At 35.4% G+C, this 18,667-nt stretch overlaps 1 protein-coding gene across 3 annotated transcripts in view; it reads left to right on the top strand.

The window, feature by feature from the left end:
* Positions 1-15,913, top strand: part of UBE2E3 (ubiquitin conjugating enzyme E2 E3) — an 87,204-nt gene extending 71,291 nt beyond the window's left edge. For all 3 annotated transcript variants that reach the window (XM_080798725.1, XM_080798727.1, XM_080798726.1), the window contains exons 4-6: positions 9,660-9,792; positions 13,793-13,940; positions 15,136-15,913. In XM_080798725.1, coding sequence (XP_080654851.1) covers positions 9,660-9,792; positions 13,793-13,940; positions 15,136-15,233 — 379 coding nt within the window. In that variant the 3' untranslated portion in view covers positions 15,234-15,913. The remainder of the gene's footprint in view (positions 1-9,659; positions 9,793-13,792; positions 13,941-15,135) is intronic.
* Positions 15,914-18,667: the final 2,754 nt, after the last annotated feature.

Raw genomic sequence — 18,667 nt, 5'->3', positions numbered from 1 at the left:
ATAAACTAGACTAGAGTCTAGGTACATATATCAGCCTGTTAGTTGTATTTTACCCAGTCATAGTCTGTCTTTTATAAGGTGGAAATTAAAAATGAGGTGATCCTGGCAAATGTACTTGATTTGTGATACAGATTTACAACATATTGGCAAAATGGCTTAAATTTTGGATGAGCCCTTAATTTTATAGTGTTAAGAATGGGGTGAAGGTACCAAAGAAAGTCTAAGTAGCTCTAGCCAGCATATCTGAAAGCTCTTCTTAAATCTACGTTATTTCAGAATTAAGGAGTCTCTGGCGCCAGAATTCTCCAATTCTAGAATTGAGGATAACAAAATATGTCATATAAATTCGCTCTGCATATTTAAAATCCTTTATGGCTTAGATTTTCTTCTGTAATCTTATTAGTGCTTCAGTGATATAAAACTCACTGGGAATTTTTCCCCTTTATTTTTTTAAAAAAAGAAGCTAAAAAAAAAAAACCAAAACTTTTTTGGACAAGTAAATAATTCAGAAAAGTGGGTTGAACTAATTCAGTGAAAAGTGGGTTCCTTTCTGTCCCAGAGTATCAGATCCTTCTTAGAGGAAACCACTATTAGGATTTTCTTATCTTTCCAAAGAGAGTCCATTCGTACGGCCAGAATACACATGCAGATAGCTTTTGTAGTTTATACTATAATAGAAGCATTGATATCCACTGCTTTACACTTCCTTTTTTAAAAGTTTAATAATATGTCTTAGAGATCTTTCTAGATTACTTTTTAATTTTCCTCATTGCGAGTTGGTACGATCTCTGTATCTTTACCAGGTGAAGTCTTCCCTACTTTTTCTAACATCCCTTTCAAACCCAGCTTCTTCTTATATCTCTTCACGTAGTTAATCTCTCCTCTGCTTTGCTTCCATTTACTTTCTTCATCTTTCTCTTACACACTTTTCACAGGTCTGCCCTTTCATGACTTCTGTATGATTCTCTCATCCCAGGTGTCCCTTATCTCAGTCTGGCTCATCCCACCTTCAGGACTTCATCCCCAACTAAGTACCGAGGTTTCACAAATATATATGTACAGCCCAGGCCCCAATTACCGAGTTGTCAAGATGCATCTCCTTGACATAGCTATTTCTTGTATATTTCTGAGACCTCATAATTCCCAAATGTCCAAAATCAGCTCCTTTTTCAGTGTCCCTATCTTAGTAAATGGCATCTATATCCATCTCAGTTGTATATTCCAGAAAACTTTGAGCTATTCTTGATAGCCCCTTCTCATGTCCCATGTTGCAAAAACATAACTTTGGTTGATTTTTACCTCCTGGATCCCTCTCAAATCCATCCTCTTCTGTTTGCCTCTAATACCGCCTTAGTCTAGCCTACCATCTTCCCCTGGATTGCCATAGTCCACCCATAGCCCCTCTGGTCCTCTTCCAGACCATTCTCCAGACAGCAATCTGAGGAAGCTTTCAAAATGTAAATACTGTATGACCCCACCCCCCACCCCATGCTTAAATTGTTTACTGACTTTCTATTGCTTTTAGGATGAAGCCAAATATTTTTAATATAGCCTGACAAGGTCCTGCATGGACATCCATTACTACTTCCCTCTTTCGTTATCTCCTAGTGCACTCTCCCCTTGTTCTCTTTGTTCCTGCCATATTGGCTTTATTTCTAGTCCCTGCTACACCACCTTGCTCCTTACTGCCTCAAGGCTTTTGCATATGCTATTTAGTCTTCCCCAGCTCTTCCCTTTTACCTTCTCCTAGTTAACTCCATTGGGTGTTTCAAATATCATCTCAAGCATTGCTTCCTTTGTGAAACTTCCCTGATCTTCCTAACTAGGTCACTTCCCCTGGCACTGAGCAAGGTATAACCCTCCTTTGTGGCAAATTTTTTATTTTGCTTTTTTTGTGTGTACACTTACATTTGAGTAATATTTATATCCTCCACTAGATAGTAATCTCCCTGAAGGCAATGGCCATTGTATCTTTCGTTTCCAGCATAGGAGCCCAGCACAAAAGAGCAGACAGTTAAATCTTTAGTGAATGAATGAATTTATTTCTATTTTTTCCATTGAATCTACTGTGGAAAGTATGCAAAATGCTGTACTTTGCATATCGTAAAAGCTCAAATACATTTTTCAGATTCAGAGTGAATTCATATGCTGCACAAGGTACAGTATGGATTAATAAGCAATAAATACCATCATTTTTCAGCAGACTTCACAGGTCTTATATTTACTGGAAAGAAGTCATTCTGGGGGAGGGGAATAGGAAGATAAAATAATTGTGATCTGGTAGCAGATAGCTAGGTCTCTCTTTAGTTAGTAGTATTATTTCCTTGTATTGTTTCCTAAACCATCTCCCCTCTCCCATTGTCTTGTATCTCTCCCTAATAAGTCGTGAACTTCTAATTACATTCAAACTAGAGAACTATGACTGTTTCCAAAGCACTTAGGAATAGCACTTGTTTACCTAAAACAAATTGCCTGAAGTCTGAAAGAAAATATATAGATGTGGTTAGGCTTATATTCTCTCTGGATAGAATCACTGTGGATGAGAAGTAGCTTTATTCTGTTGTTTTTTGCCCTACAAACATTCATCCCTCCATCCCTCTCTGGATAGAATCATCTGCCTTCCTACTACTAGCCAGAAGACTTTAGGGGAAGCTGCTTAGCTGCAGTGAGCTTTGGTTTTCTTATCTGTGAAGCTGGGATAGTTACAGTGACTTCTCTTTCATTCTCTTGACATTGTCTTTTACAGAGCAGAAGATTTTAATTTTAATGTAGTCCGGCTTATTAATTTTTTTAATGGACTGTATCTTTGCTGTTTTAGCTAAAAATTTACTGCCATACCCAAACTCATATAGGTTTTTTCCTATGTTCTCTTCTAGGAGTTCCTAAAGTTTTGCATTTTATAGTAGTTTCGTGATCCATTTTGAGTTAATATTTGTGGAAGATAAAAGGTCTCTAACTTTTATTTTTTTACATGAGGATGTCCAGTTGTTTCAGCACCGTTTTTTAAGACTATCTTTATCTTTGCTCCATTCTCTTTCCTTTGCTCCTTTGTCAAAGGTCACTTGACTTTATCTATGTAGGTCTATTTCTGGGCTCTCTATTCTGTTGCATTGATCTGTTTTTCTGTTCTTTTGTCAGTACCACACTGACTTGATTACTGTTGCTTTTATACTAAGTCTTAGAGTTGTTGGGTAGTGTCTGGCTTGATTCTCCTTCAGTATTGTGTCAGCTATTCTTTTGCCTCTCCATATAAACTTCGTTATCAGTTTGCTGCTAGCCACAAACTAACTTGGTGGGATTTTGACTAGGATTGTACTGAACCTATGCATGAAGTTGGGAGGAACTGACATCTTGACACTTGAGTCATCTTACCCATAAACATAGATAAAGTATCTCTGCCTGTATTTAGTTCTCTTTTTTTGTTTTATTGGTATTTTTAATAGGTTTTGTATTACTACATAGTATGTTAAAACTCAGGGAGGGGTGGATAAGTCCTATCGAAGTTAAATCAATACAGCATCTTAATTCAGGCTCTTCCATTATGTAACCCATGCTTCAATAAGAACTTTGTGTTAGTTTTTTTTTTTTTTAATTTCAAATGCATCCTATATTGTATATATTCACACATATGCAATATACATAGGAATATTCATTTTAACACTGTAATGATTTAAAATGGAACACAACATTATACCACAATTTTCGCAGTTATGTCAAGTCTTGACTTAAGTTGTTGTTACGTCCTTTTCTCTTTGAACTTAGTTTAGCTCATTTTAAGGTAAAACTTTTTTCCACAGGGATAAAAAAAACATAGAATTTTAGTATAAATCTTTGCATTTATCTTGGTGGGGGACTAAAAAGTTTTGTGTGTAAAAACATTGTTTAAACAAATGCTTATTTATAGAATGAATCGATTATTAAATTGAGAACTTGAAACCTTGTATTGGGAATCATTCCAGTGCTGGAAAAGGGTAGTGTTAATGACCCTTGAAGTGATCGTAATTGTTGAATTAATATTCAAGCAATGAGAAAATGGATTTTGCTAAGATATGAGTCCTCATGCTGCTAATGTTTAAAGTTATGTCACTGGTTAACAATAAGAGCAACTAGTAACAAAATTTTTAGGTTAAATTTGTTGCTATCTAAACTTTTTACCTGCTTTTTACTTTTGTTGTTTTGTGTAGAACATACAATAATAGCTTATAGGAAACATGGTATTTAAAAGAAGGGATGAATGTTTGTAGGGCAAAAAACAATAGAATAAAGCTACTTGCCATTTTCTTAATAGCATTTAAACCAAAAATTGCGTCCTCAATTGTGGAACTTAATAATTGATTTTTTTTTTTTTTTACATTTGTGCATATTGAGGTTTCTGTAAACAAAGCTCCTGTTAATTTTGTCTGTGTTCTCCCATAACTTGACTCAGAACTGGAATAAATTTAACTTTTGCTGTATTGATGAAGTAAATTAAGTAAATGAACTCTTTATGAAGGTAATATAAGAAAACGTTCCCTTCCCCTTCCATCCACCTCCCTTTCTTTCCTTTCCCCTGCTATTAAATTGCCTCTGTGGTATCTCCCTTTCTTCTCATCTTGGGTAGGTCCCGCAGCTCTTCTGTCACTTTGAGTTACTCAAATACTTTTAACTTTCAGGGCATAAAAAGCACAATCCACTGTAAGTTGTAGAGCCCAGTCTATATCTTATAAACTCTTGAAGCTTACATTCTAGTGAGACAGACAGATAATAAGTAAGATAAATGGGTGAACTATATAATATGTTAGAGAGTGATAAATAACATGGAGAAAAAAATTGAAAGGAATACATAAAATGTGTGGAGCTCATGTGTGACATTTTTAGATAGAGTATCCAAGAAAGGCCTCACTGAAAAGGTGACTTTTTTGTCAAGACCGGCAGAAGGTGATGAACCCAAACCATGTTGCCATCACGAAGAAAAACATTCCAGGCAGAGCTACATCCCTGAGAAGCCCTGCAGTGGAAGTGTACGTTGTGTGTTGGAGAAACAGGTTGCTACAGTCAGTTGAACAAGGAAGAGAGGAACAGATAAGAAGGATATTGGTAGTGGTGGTGGCAACAAATTGTTGGGTCTCAACATTTGAATTGTGGGTCTCATAAGGCTTTGACTTGAACACAGAATAATAGGGTAAGCCTTTGGAAAGTTTTGACCAGACTTATATGATCTCATTTACTAACTATCGCTTTGCCTAATTGTCGTTTACAAATAGACTACCACGGTGGAAATAGGGCCAAAAGTGGAAGCAGAGAGCTATTGTAACTAACCAGGAGAGGATTCTAGTGTTTTGAATCAAGGTCGAGATGGTAGGAGTAGGGAGAAGCAGTAGAATTTTGAGTTTGTTTTGGAGATAAAATCAACAGAATTTGTCGAGATACTGGATGTGGGAAAGAGTTATCAAAGGTGAGGTCTTTGTTTTTGTTCTGAGGAACTAGAAGAATGGAGTTGGCATTAACTGAAACAGGGAAGCTTATAGGAGGAGTCCAGGAATTTAGTTTGGGACATGTTAAAAATGAGGCACTTTTCAAAGTAAATAGGTTTTGAAATACTGGATTTCAAAATAAAAACTGTTTAGTAAGTATTTAGATGTATAGCTCTGCAACTCAGGATAAAAAAATCTGGTCTGGAGATAGAGATTCGGGAATTGAGAGCCTACTGGTGCTGTTGGAAGCCATAAAACGGCATGAGGTCAACAAAAGAAGGGTTGTGAGTACAACAGAGAAGAGGTGCAAGCACTGAGTTCTCAAGGACTGGCTGTATTGATAGGTTAGGGAGTTAAGGAGCTGTACTTAGTGGTTGAGAAGGAAGGACCAGAAAAGTTAGGAGGAAAACCGGCAAGTATGTTATTCTAGGAACAAAACAGACAAGTTATATCAAGGAGGAAGAAGTGATCAACTGTGTCTAATGTTGTTGGGCCCAAGAAGATGAAGATTGAGAAATAAGCATTGGGTCTCCTGTGAGGTCATTGGTGACCTTTGATGAATGCTGTTTCAGTGTAGTGAAGAGGAGTAAAAGCCTGCTAAGAGATCATTGAGATGGGACCTGGAAGGCATAGAGTAATAGAGTTTTGTTTTTTAAAAAAAGGTTGGGAAAATAGTATTGTGATATTCTTCTGAGCATGATTCACCAGAGAGGGAAAAACAAATAATCTAGGATGGCATGTGGAACTGCTTGTGTAAAAGAGAAAGAAGGTGAACTAGTGAAAAGGTATGGATAGTTACCTGTCTTGAGATTGTTAGCATTTATCACTCATTTTCTACTCAGCTGTGAAGCCTCAGTGGCAGGTCAGATGCTAGCCTGTAAAATCCTTTGCTTGAATTTGAATGGAGTCATCTTTTGCGTCCAACATCTCACCCCCCAACCCCCAGCACCAATATGTCTTGATTTGCAGATGGTACCTTTGTGAGAAGAAAAAGGGCTCCTTATTCTAAACAAAGCAGCTAAAACAAGGGCTGGATTTTAGCTGTCACTCACCCTAGGCTTAGTATTCTTGGAACAGTAAAAGGATCATACTGCCACAAGCTTCTGCCTTGCTCAGTCTCCCCTAAGACAACAAGGAAAGTCACATTTAATATTCTGCTATAATAAACATATCCTTTGTCCTATGGCAAAACAGCATAAGTGAGAAGAAAGCAAACTTAAGAACCGGTACGAATTTGGTTTAGGAATCCCAGTTCTGCCAACTGGCAGAGAGGATTTAAGATGCATCATTTACTTTCTCTGCCTTGGCTTTTTCAAGTATAAGGGGCTGCGGGGCGGCGGAGGGGTGGGGGAGGTGGTTGGCTTCTACCAGATTCTTTTCAGTCTGAAATTCTGTGATTCATTAAAATATAGTAATCCCCAACTTAACTTGAATGTATCCTCTGAAGCATAGCATAGTTCTACTGAGAACTAATATCACTGAGGAAGTTTGTTTTGGGGTTTTTGTTTTGTTTTGTTTGGATAACAGCACCCCTTGGATTCTTATACAAGTAAGTATCAGCAGAATTTGGAGATTAAATTAGGTGTAGTAGCACTGAAATTAATAAGAGGAAATACAGCAAACCATTGAGGACAATACAGACTAGTTCACAGACTTTGTCTAAGTTCTGTCTGAGTCATTTTCTGGCCATGGGACACATGGAAAATTATTTAACTCTGAACCTTTGTTTCCTCATCTAAAAATAGGAATGTACTAATAGTACCTACTTCATGGATTTTTAAGGAGAATTAAATGAGTTATACACTATGATGCTTTGAACAATACCTGGCATGTAATAAGGATGGGCTAAACCTTAACTAATGTTGTTACTACTACCACCACCACTGTGCGACACATGCAGTTTAGAAACATTTTAGTAAGACAGCCACACCATAGATGTCTTTGACACTATAATTTAATCATATAATGATTACCTTAAGTCACCAAGGGAAAAATTAACTTGGAAAGAAAAATGCTTTTGAATCAGGTTAAACCTTTTTTGTTTGTTTACAAAATTAGGACTCAGTTTGATGTTTTTAGTTACAGTAAAAATTCACTTAGGGAATATACCTGATTCTCAAATGATGACAGAAGAGTGAGCCATTATTGTAATTAGTTTGTTTCTGTGTATACTTGAAACATAAAAAACAGTATTTATTTTGAAAAATGTTTTTCTCTAAATAGGCCAAAATAGTAAGGGTTTTATTTAAGTACCTTAAAGATAGGTATTTAAAACATGCTGTAAACATTTTGATTATACCATCAAGTTTTCTACACCCTTTCTGTATGAACTATTTTTTCAGAGCACACATTTGATTATTGATAAAATCACTCATGTTTATAATTCACAGTTTATCTTATAGAATTAATAAGATACAGTTAAATTATTGTAACTATACTTGAAAGTCCTGTTGTGATTAATGAGGGTGATTTATCAATGCTGGTTTACCCTTATTTTAAATTAAACATGCAGGTGAATTTCTAAACTGGTGGTTACTTTTAAAGAAGAAATGCTGTATATGTATTATATGTTAGTTCAAAAAGTCAAGATAATTCATGACGGCAAAGATTAGGGAAGAAAGGAAGTCTGAGGGTAAACTGGAAGAGAATTTAAGGAGTAATGGATGTGCCTTACCATTAAATAATTGTGAGGCTAGATTGTATTTGAATTATTTCTCTTGTTTCGAATTTTATAAGTGAAATGATGTATTGTTAAGCACAATGTAATGTACCTGGGAGTTAATAGCATCTAGCATTCAGACTTTGGTTTCTAACATTCCCTAAATGTGAGACTAAAAGGAACCAGGGCTCCCTGAGGAAATGGCTGATCCAAGGCTGGAATCCTGGGACATATAGTTACGGCAGAAAGTAAGGAAGTACTCCTAACATCACAGCAGCCTGTCACAAGAATAGAGGGGCGATTGGGAAGGGGCTCTCACTGGCCAAATTTGTCATCAAAAACAGTTAAAGGTAGTAATGAATTGTATAAATCATCAGGAAAGAAAATCCATGAAAACCACACCACTAATACACAGATTCATACAAATGGGAAAAGAGGGATCAAGGGCTAGCTGGTAAATGTAGAAGAAATACTGAAGTTGAAAAAACCATGATTTTATCACCATCACAGTATAGTTTGTATACTGTGACTATATATATTTTATATTTTATAGCTTGGATGTTAAATCTAGGGGAGAAATTTTGATGAAGAGCAGAATGTTTGCATGGTCTTAAAGTGTCTATCCAAATGTTATTTATTGGTTGCAGGGAAAAAATAGTAAGCAGTAGGAAAATCAGACAGCACTTGATCTAGGTGATAAAAATTAACATCGCCAATTAGGGATAGGTAAATGAATACCATGGTAGCTTGAGAACACATCACTTCTGTACTATTTGGCCGGGAATGCACTGTCTGCATCTAATTATGAGGAAACCAGATAACTCCATAAAGATGAGCATTCTATTAAAAGAAGAAGGAGGTGATGGGGAGGAAGATGACTGTATTCTTCCAAAATGTTAATGTTTGTTATAAAAGTCAAAGGTGGAAAAGTGGCCATATTAAAGGAAACAAAAGACATAGAACATAGATGATCACAAGATGATCACAAGAGTAGATTCTGTATCTGGAGGACAATTAAATTTTTAAAAAGACATTATTTTGCAGAGTATAGGTTAAAGTGTTTTACTGATATATTTACTGAAGTTGTAGCTGTATTGTGATTATATTGGAGGTTAATTTAGGAAATGTGCGCACTTAAGTATTTATGGGGAGGGGGCCAGATGTATTCATTCAGCTTATTCTCACATGGCTCAAAAAAAGCACTGTGGGTGTCCGTGTGTGTGTGTGTTTGTGTGTGTGTACATGTACATACACACGTACATAGGGAGAAAGCGGGGGAGGGAGGGAGAAGATGAAAGAGTTGATGGGTCCAAATGCTAACAGGAACAGTCTGGGTAAGATTATACTTGTGTTCTTTGTTCTTGCAGTTTTTCTGTAAATTTGAAATATTTGCAAATAATTTTATACATATATGTATGCACACACTGGGAATTATATTTATCTCATTGCGCTAGATTGCTAATTTACTCTTAATACTTAATTGGTTTTAGATGTTAACATTCATTACTTGCAGATATACACATTGATTTTTAATTTCTTTTAAATAGTGCTGGGCCTAAAGGAGATAACATTTATGAATGGAGATCAACTATACTTGGTCCACCAGGTTCTGTATATGAAGGTGGTGTGTTTTTTCTGGATATCACTTTTTCATCTGATTATCCATTTAAGCCACCAAAGGTAAGAACCTTAGAAGTCCATTCTTTAATATTTATCCTTTTCCAAAATTCTAGAGGTTAAATTTGTATTGATGTAATCATTTTTATTTCATTGTTTTTCATGAATTGATACAGAAGCTCTCATGTAACCAAGAATTTTAAAATTGAAAGAAATTGATTACTGCCTTATACAAATAACTTTATAATCAGCAGGAAGAGGGTTTGTTAATTGTAAATTAAAGTATGCCACTTTGCATACCAGTAAAGCAGGTACATTTTAGATTTATGTTATAAGGGAAAATATCCTATGGACTTTCCTTGAGAAACATATTGGGGTTAAAAAAAAAAAAAGTAAGCCTGTTGGACAACTTGCAGAAATAAGAATTAAATAACTTGAATTTTATGCTCAATACCTTATCTTTACAGATCAGCAAAAACTAGAAAAACAGCAAAGAAGAGGGAAACTACTATTATTTAATCAGCTTACTCTGTGACCTCTGTAGATATGATGTAGTAATGGGAGTGAGGGTGGCTGGGTGACTTATGTCTCAGCTGGCTCGCAATATGAACTAGATGGATAACAGAAGGGTTGAGTTGTACCTTGTAATGACTGGCAATTATTTTTCAAGTCTTAAACATAACAATTACCTAGATGGTTTCCTCCTCTCACTTCTCATTATAAAGTGGTCAAGCCAACAGGTAAAAACTGCCAGTATTAAGCCTGAACATAATTATGGTCTAGTTACAGAGACTTCTGATATGTCAGGGGAAAAGTATGTTGTTATCAAGCCTTGAACTATGATGAAATGTTTTTCTTTTCAACATAGTTTCTTATGTTCCCTACACTATTTAAAATACATGTAGCAATTTAATGCCTGTGTGGCAATTTAATGCCTGTGCTCACTTGCATGCTTGGGTTGGGGTGCCTGGAGAGTAAAAATTAAGGTTTTTTGTTTGTTTTTAGACCTGGGATTATTTCTCCCATTATCTAATAGGATAACAGTTCCACCTAGTGGTATTTACCTCAAAGTACAGACACCAAGGTTCCCTATCACTAGAGTTATTTTGCTGTGAACTAGAGTTATCAGTATTTTTTGAGTACTATACTATGTGATCCCATTAGAATTTAAGATTTTTAAATGATTGTCCTATTGAATGCACTCACGTATATAGAGTATATCTTGCTAGTTCAAATAAAGGAACAAAGCCTTCATGTGACTAATACTACAAATTGTATTAACATTCAGAATGACACATGTTAAGTGCTGGTATATCACTAACTGCTCAATTTGTATTCATTGGTTAAGTTTCCGGTATTACAGTAAACAAAATCATAGCTGTCTTTGATAAATAGTGATACGTATTTCTAGATACCTCATTTTTCTTGAAATTGGTTTTAATATGGTAGCAAAATTAGAAAAAAGTTTGCAAGATTTATTTTTTACAAAATTATTTTTATGAGGGAATATTTGTTAAAGAAAAGGACTTTCCTATTTTTCTTGGCCTCTTTTAATGTAAAATAGAAAATGACTAACATAAACCTTTCAAACCGTAATTCTGTGTATGATTTATTAGTTTTTTTGGTTAATATAGTGGTTATGTTTTAATTTAGCATTTAATTTTTTTGCTGAAGTTTCTGTATTTTAATTTTCTAATCCTTCCATGGTGAATCATTCCTCTTGCCTAAGATATCTGACAGTATTATGAAGCACTATCCAGATCTGTGGTTGAACAAGTGAGAAAGAAAGAATACTGCTGCTGTTTTGGTGTTAGATACAATTATTTCTATAAATTTCTTATTTTTGAAGTTCAGGTAAGGTGTTGAACTTCTTGAGGAATAATAAAAATTTAATTCTCTTCTGTTCACCAACTATTAATAACTGAATGGATTTGAAGTATTTTTTTAAGATTTTCTAAAATTTATTTATTTGAGAGAGAGAGCGTGCATGCACGAACGTGCCAAGAGCGAGCAGGGGGAGAGGGAGAAGCCACTCCCTACTGAGCAGGGAGCCCAACTCAGTACTTGATCCCAGAACCCTGGGATCATGACCAGAGCCAAAGACACACGCTTAACCTGCTGAGCCACCCAGGTGCCCCAAAAGGATTCATATTATTAATTGTGTTTATAAACCACGCATGTCTGTTGAGTAGTCAGCTCTCAGTGATCTAAACATGTATTATTCCCATATTCTAGAGCAGAAGCATCTAACAGAAATCTAATGCAAGCTACATGTGTAATTTTAAATTTTCTATGAGCTACATTATAAAGGGTAGAAAAAGACAGTGAAATTAATTTTAATAATGAACAGTATATCCAAAATATTGTCTTTTGAACATAAAATCAATGAAAGAATATTATTAATGTCAGGGTTTCATTCTCTTTTTGGTACTGTGTCTTTGAAATGTTGGTATGTATTGTATATTTTTAGCCGATCTCACTTCAACGAGCCATATTTTAAGAGATATAAAGGTAATATGTCCACTCTGTTACACAGAGGTTCTGGAGGTACAGATTCTTCCCTTTTTTCTCCCTTGCTAGACCACTGGTTTCTATCTTGTTTTTAATTATACATCCTTATCAGGAATATACTTTTGAGGGCTTTTATTATTTATTTATTTATTTTTTAAAAGATTTTATTTATTTATTTGAGAGTGAGAGAGAGCATGAGAGGGGAGAAGGTCAGAGGGAGAAGCAGACTCCCCGTAGAGCTGGGAGGCTGATGCGGGACTCAGTTCCAGGACTCCGGGATCATGACCTGAGCTGAAGGAAGTTATCTCACCAACTGAGCCACCCAGACGCCCTTTAGAGGGCTTTTAATATTTTCTTTCTAGACTCTACCTGGGAGATCATATAGTACACTGGTAGTTCCAAGAGATCGGGAGCTGTTTTTTTCTTTTTTCTCAGCTACTCTAATTTAAGAATTAGCCACCCCATTAGTATTTGTGACTGTTTTGAAACTTGCCAGTATTTGTTCCTACGATTTACCCCCTTCTCTCATATATCTAAGGGATAAATAGTTTCCTTTATTCATTACCTTACGACCTTGCTTTTATTTCATTTTACTGTCTTAGTCTAACAAGGCACTGAACCAGTTGCAGAAACAAAAGGCTAAAAAATAGACTGGTGATTTCATCAACCTTCCACTAAATCCTTGTCCAATATTTTTTGATACATGAGAGGACATTAGCTGAGTTGATACTGATCTTTTCTAAGAAACTAATGTAACTTTTGTTTTATGGTAAAATAAATTCTTCCTAAGTTCCTTTTTACCTTTGACGCTAAAACACTTCTGTTCTCTCTTAACCTGCTTTAAACAGAGCTGTGTGTGCACATGTGTGCATGTGTATATGGTATATATATATATATGGTCATACATACACAAAATTATTTTGTGTCATTCGTTTACAGTAAACCAACCAAATCAGCTGCTTACTTTGGTGTAAAACTGATATAGTAACTAATCTGCTGGGTAAAAAAATCTCAACTGAACTGAATAAGACCATTTCCTTTTTTTTTTCTTTTTTTTTTTTCTTTTTAAACTAGGCTTCACACTCAGTGTGGGGCTTGAACTCACTACCCTGAGATTAAGACGTAAGCTGAGATTGAGTTGGATGCTTAACCTAGGCGTCCCAAATAAAATCATTTACTTTTTTTTTTTTAAGATTTTACTTATTTGAGAGTGAGACAGAATGAGAGAGAGAGAGAGAGAGAGAGAGCATGAGAAGAGAGAGGTCAGCGGGAGAAGCAGGCTCCCTGCTGAGCAGGGAGGCCAATGCATGGCTCGATCCCGGGACTCCAGGATCATGACCTGAGCTGAAGGCAGTCGCTTAACCAACTGAGCCACCCAGGCGCCCCTAAAATCATTTATTTTTGATATTACTTAAATCTGGTATTTATTAGCTCTTCAGTAAATTATTTTCTATTTAGTGTCTATGATGTATTGTACTTCACTTTTGCTGGTGAGAGTTTTAGTTGGTAATAAAGCATTCCTTTTCTTTGTTTTTAATGGAATTGCCCTTAGGTTACTTTCCGCACCAGAATCTATCACTGCAACATCAACAGTCAGGGAGTCATCTGTCTGGACATCCTTAAAGACAACTGGAGTCCTGCTTTGACTATTTCAAAGGTTTTGCTGTCGATTTGTTCTCTTTTGACAGATTGCAACCCTGGTAAGCAAACCTTTATTAACACACGCAGTGGGGCTACAGAAACCATTGTGTTCTTGGTTGCCTTAACTATGGATTTGAGAAAGTAAATGCTGTTGGTGGAAAGATAAGCATAAATTGTTTTGCAAGGAAATTATCAAAGCCATTTCATTTAGAATAGACCAAAAGTCTCACAGTAACTTTCTTTAGTTTATTAATGGCATGATACCTATAATTACTTTCTTTCTGTTGTTGATGGACTTTTTTCTAAATTATGTAGTGGTACAAACCCTGTTTGATAGGAAGAAAGCCATGACTGGCACCAGTGCCTCCTTTTCTAGCTCCTTCCATGCTGTCGTGTGCTCTAAAGCAACTGCTTACTTAGTAATTAATGTATGGCTTCTTGTTCTCCCTTCTTTCTTGGATTATAGCTGGGTTTTATAAGTAGTAATAGTGGATATTAAAGTGATAGTTGATGTGTTGGACTAGATTATGATTGTATTAACTCAGATAAAGTAATTAATAACACAGTTCTAACATTTTCAAGAAATGCTTAGTTACCGCATATTAACATGTATAGTTGACTTGAAAGAGTGATGTTCAAGCCTGGGATTTTACATATGTTATCTTACTAAATGGTCATTTTTTAAAAAGTTGAATTACTTTTTGTACGTATTGGACTAATCACCAAAGGCTTTTACTTTTATTGTAAGCCCAGCAGTTTTACCTATGCCCAAGAGAATTAAAAAGGGTGAGGCAGCTCTAAGTGAACTGATAGGGAAAGAGCAAGGCACTGAAGAAAAGTACATATGCTTAATAATATTTTAAATGCTTGTGAATGTGCATAATATCTAGATAGAAATGCTGTAAACTATATTGTAAGATTTGCATTTTTATTTAAAAATCACATTTTTAAACATCCAGAAGAAGGTAGAAATATAATCACCAACCACACTTCCATTGCTGAATAAAATGCAAAGTAGTAGTATTAAAAAAATCAAGTTTATTAAGTCAACATGTAGTTTTTAGTTAAAAGGGCTTTTCTAATTTGAATATTAAAATATACAGATGCTTATGTTATTTGAAGCATTTTAATCTTGAAAATATAGCCATTATATAAAAAGGTGCTGCTGAAAAATTAGTGTTTTAATTTAATAGAGTATTAAAACTGTAATAAGACACTGTGTAATATCTCTTACTATTCTTTCTATTTTTCCAGCGGATCCTCTGGTTGGAAGCATAGCCACTCAGTATTTGACCAACAGAGCAGAACATGACAGGATAGCCAGACAGTGGACCAAGAGATACGCCACATAATTCACAGAATTTGTATGCGGTGTGAAGGAGCAGAGGGCCCCTTCCCACTGTGCTGCAAATCTTTATAGCCTTTACAATACGGACTTCTGTGTATATGTTATACTGATTCTACTCTCTGCTTTTATCCTTTGGAGACTGGGAGACTCCCCAAAAAGGTAAATGCTATCAAGAGTAGAACTTTGTAGCTGTAGATTAGTTATGTTTAAAACGCCTACTTGCAAGTCTTGCTTCTTTGGGATATCAAAATGTATTTTGTGATGTACTAAGGATACTGGTCCTGAAGTCTACCAAATATTATAGTGCATTTTAGCCTAATTCATTATCTGTATGAAGTTATAAAAGTAGCTGTAGATGACTAGGAATTATGTCATTTGTATTAAACCCAGATCTATTTCTGAGTATGTGGTTCATGCTGTTGTGAAAAATGTTTTACCTTTTACCTTTGTCAGTTTGTAATGAGAGGATTTCCTTTTACCCTTTGTAGCTCAGAGAGCACCTGATGTATCATCTCAAACACAATAAACATGCTCCTGAAGGCATAGTTTCCTGTCGTAATATTTTAAGTCAATCTTGTTAGAAGGTGTGTCTGAGATGATTGTTGATGAAACAAAAATGCGGATATGAAGATTGACTACTAAGGACCAGTACAAATAAAGGAATTGTTAAATTGAAAACATTTGAAATCTTGTTAAATGTGTAGTTTTTTTTCCTTGAAGTACTTACTAATGAGAGCATATAATGAGCTTAAATATGTAAAACTGGATTTTAAATCATTGATCTCGAAACACACAACGCTCTACTTCGATAAGATGATATTTAAGCAAAAGATAATGTAAATTGTGACTCACTGAGAAATCTGGTATTAATTTATGGAACATATTGTTTCCCAAGTGGTGATTTCCATCAACCATTGGACAGTGTTGTCAGATAACTTTAATCTGATAGTACTTCTGTGTTGTTGGTACATTTTTTACTTTGCTACTAATCCTGATCTTGAATTTTCATGGTGTATTGTATGTATTACTATTCTTCTTAGGCCCTTAGCCAGCAGATAATAGCTACAAGCAGCGTTGAACACAGAAACCGTTGTCTGGCCTGGAGATGGGACAGACCTCTGGATTAGTGTACGGATGTGGCATTTATTTCTCATTTGAAAAAATAACTAAATTTTAAGGGTTTTACAGGTTACTTCTTTTTGATTATAGTTATCAAATAATAGATTTCTTATAGGAGAATTACTTTGCAATATTCAGGTTTGGTAAATGTTATAAATGTGCTTAGTTTTTTTCTATGACTATGATAATTACTGAGGTAATTCTCCGGTCCTGTAGCCAAGGTTGTGGAATGTGGTACAAATGTCTTCTCTAGTCCTAAATATGGAGTTTAGCGTACCATCTTAAAATTTATAGAGTGGAGTTATTAGCATAAAAATACATTGCTTTAAGCTAATAAAGTAACACATTTATAGTTGCGCATACCCTCACTAAGAGTAATGGGCCTCCTACTTGAGAATTTTCAATGGAAATCTTAAATTGTCTTACTCCATCTCTCCATATTACAGAGGAACACTAAGCAAATAGGTAGTATTTTGAAGAATTTAGGCTTAGGTCTATGAAAACCTCTGAGCCTTGACTATTTTAGGTGGTAATAATCGATAATGGAGTTCAAGTCAATGTGATGAGAGTGAGGACCTTTTATGTAAACTGTAAGGATTTCCGTGTAGGTGAGCTGCAAAAGGTGTTTTTTTCCCCACTTCCAGTATTGTATATTCTGCCTCCTAAAGTAGTGAACCTCTCTCTTGATGCCAGAAAAGCTTTCATCCTAATGAGTATTAGGATGTTTGGGATGCTATCATTAGACTTTCTTTATTTGTTACCCCCTAATTACTACCACCAACCTTTTTGCTACTTTGTAGGCTATACCCCATGCTTACATGAGACAGAGAAGGAGGACCTGGTTACTTAAAAATGTTCCTGACTCTTTCACAAACTACCTTTATGGCCTTGAGTAAGACACTTTAACTTCTTTGAGTTTTGGTTTATTCATGTATGAAACAAAAGTTGATTCTGATTATCTCCTTATTCTCTATTAGCCCTCAAACTCAGTAGGTCTAATGCTATAACATTTGCTATCCTTGTTCTGCTTTCTCTTTCAGGAAACAGGCTACAATTTCAAAGGGACTGAAAAATAACAATTTTCATTTGGTTTTTACTATTAGTTTCCCTTAAAATCCTGAATATTTCTTTTTACCTTGTTTTCTATTTCTGAAAAACTGTAGGTCCGCTTTTCAGTTATATAGGTATTCATCTACAAATAGGGTGGGGTTTTTCCCCCCATAAAACTTTGCTCTGGTTGTAAATTGTGGTATTTCAGAAACTGGATTTTTTTCTTACCCATTAAGAACAAATTATATAAGTGAAAGTCCAAATATCACTTTGTAGGTGTTCAAGAGTAGTCATGGCCTTGAGCATCGCATTGAGCCTGCCGTGCTCAAATTCTGGTCCTGTGCTCTCAGAGGAGCCCTGCTCCTCTGAGTGTGTCATGTAGGGCCATGCAGCCACTGCATGCCAGCCACTGCTTAGCTACTGAATGTCCCCTGCAGAGCTCATGAGAGGAGACCCTCGGACCACGTTTGGTTGACAGAGTGACAGAGTGGGTTCAGTAACTTGCCCAGATTACATGGCCAGTACGGTGGGGGAAGGTACAGTGTCCATTCTTCACCAGGTTGTGATTTGTAACATCACAGTTAATGTTGACTGTATCTATGTAACAGCAGATATTCATAGATTGATAATTTCTGAAAATGACTCTCTAGAATAAAGTACAATTGCCTCTTAGTAAATTCTTATTTTAAATTCTGATTTAAAGTCTCAAATGTAACCTTACAAAATAAGGCTTTATTAATTGATTCCAATGAAGATGAGATATGTTTATTTATCTTCTGCCTTACATACTTAATACTTTTAAGATCACTAATTTCCTTTTGTTAATTGGGAAGATGAGATAAATGTTATCTTAATTTTTTTTTTAGTTATACATCACATAACCCCATCAGGAAATTTATATTGATAAATATGTATCAAGCATTTAATAACTACCTTTTTCAAGCTAACAAGATGTATTAGTTTTCTAGAGGTGGCTTTTTTTTTTTTTTTTTTTTAAGCAGGAAATCTTAAGTAATCACAGGGATAAAATTGTGTAGGCATTTGTGGTTTGGATTGACCCAAAGAGTTCTAATAAGAACTTTGAGGTGTTGGACTTAGAGTCAGCCCACTAATTTGTCTAAATGTATTATAACAATACAAGAATGACTATATTATAAAATACAAATCAGTTTCCGTCCTATGACTTCATATATTAACTTGTGTTGTAGTTATGTTAATGCAGTGCATTAACACATTTTCACTTGACATTTACATTGTGGTCTTTGGACA

Source organism: Martes martes (assembly GCF_963455335.1).
Source record: "Martes martes genome assembly, chromosome: 3".
NCBI lineage: Eukaryota > Metazoa > Chordata > Mammalia > Carnivora > Mustelidae > Martes > Martes martes.
The sequence above is the reverse complement of the archived record's forward strand: the minus strand, read 5'-3'. Positions and strand labels throughout refer to the sequence as shown.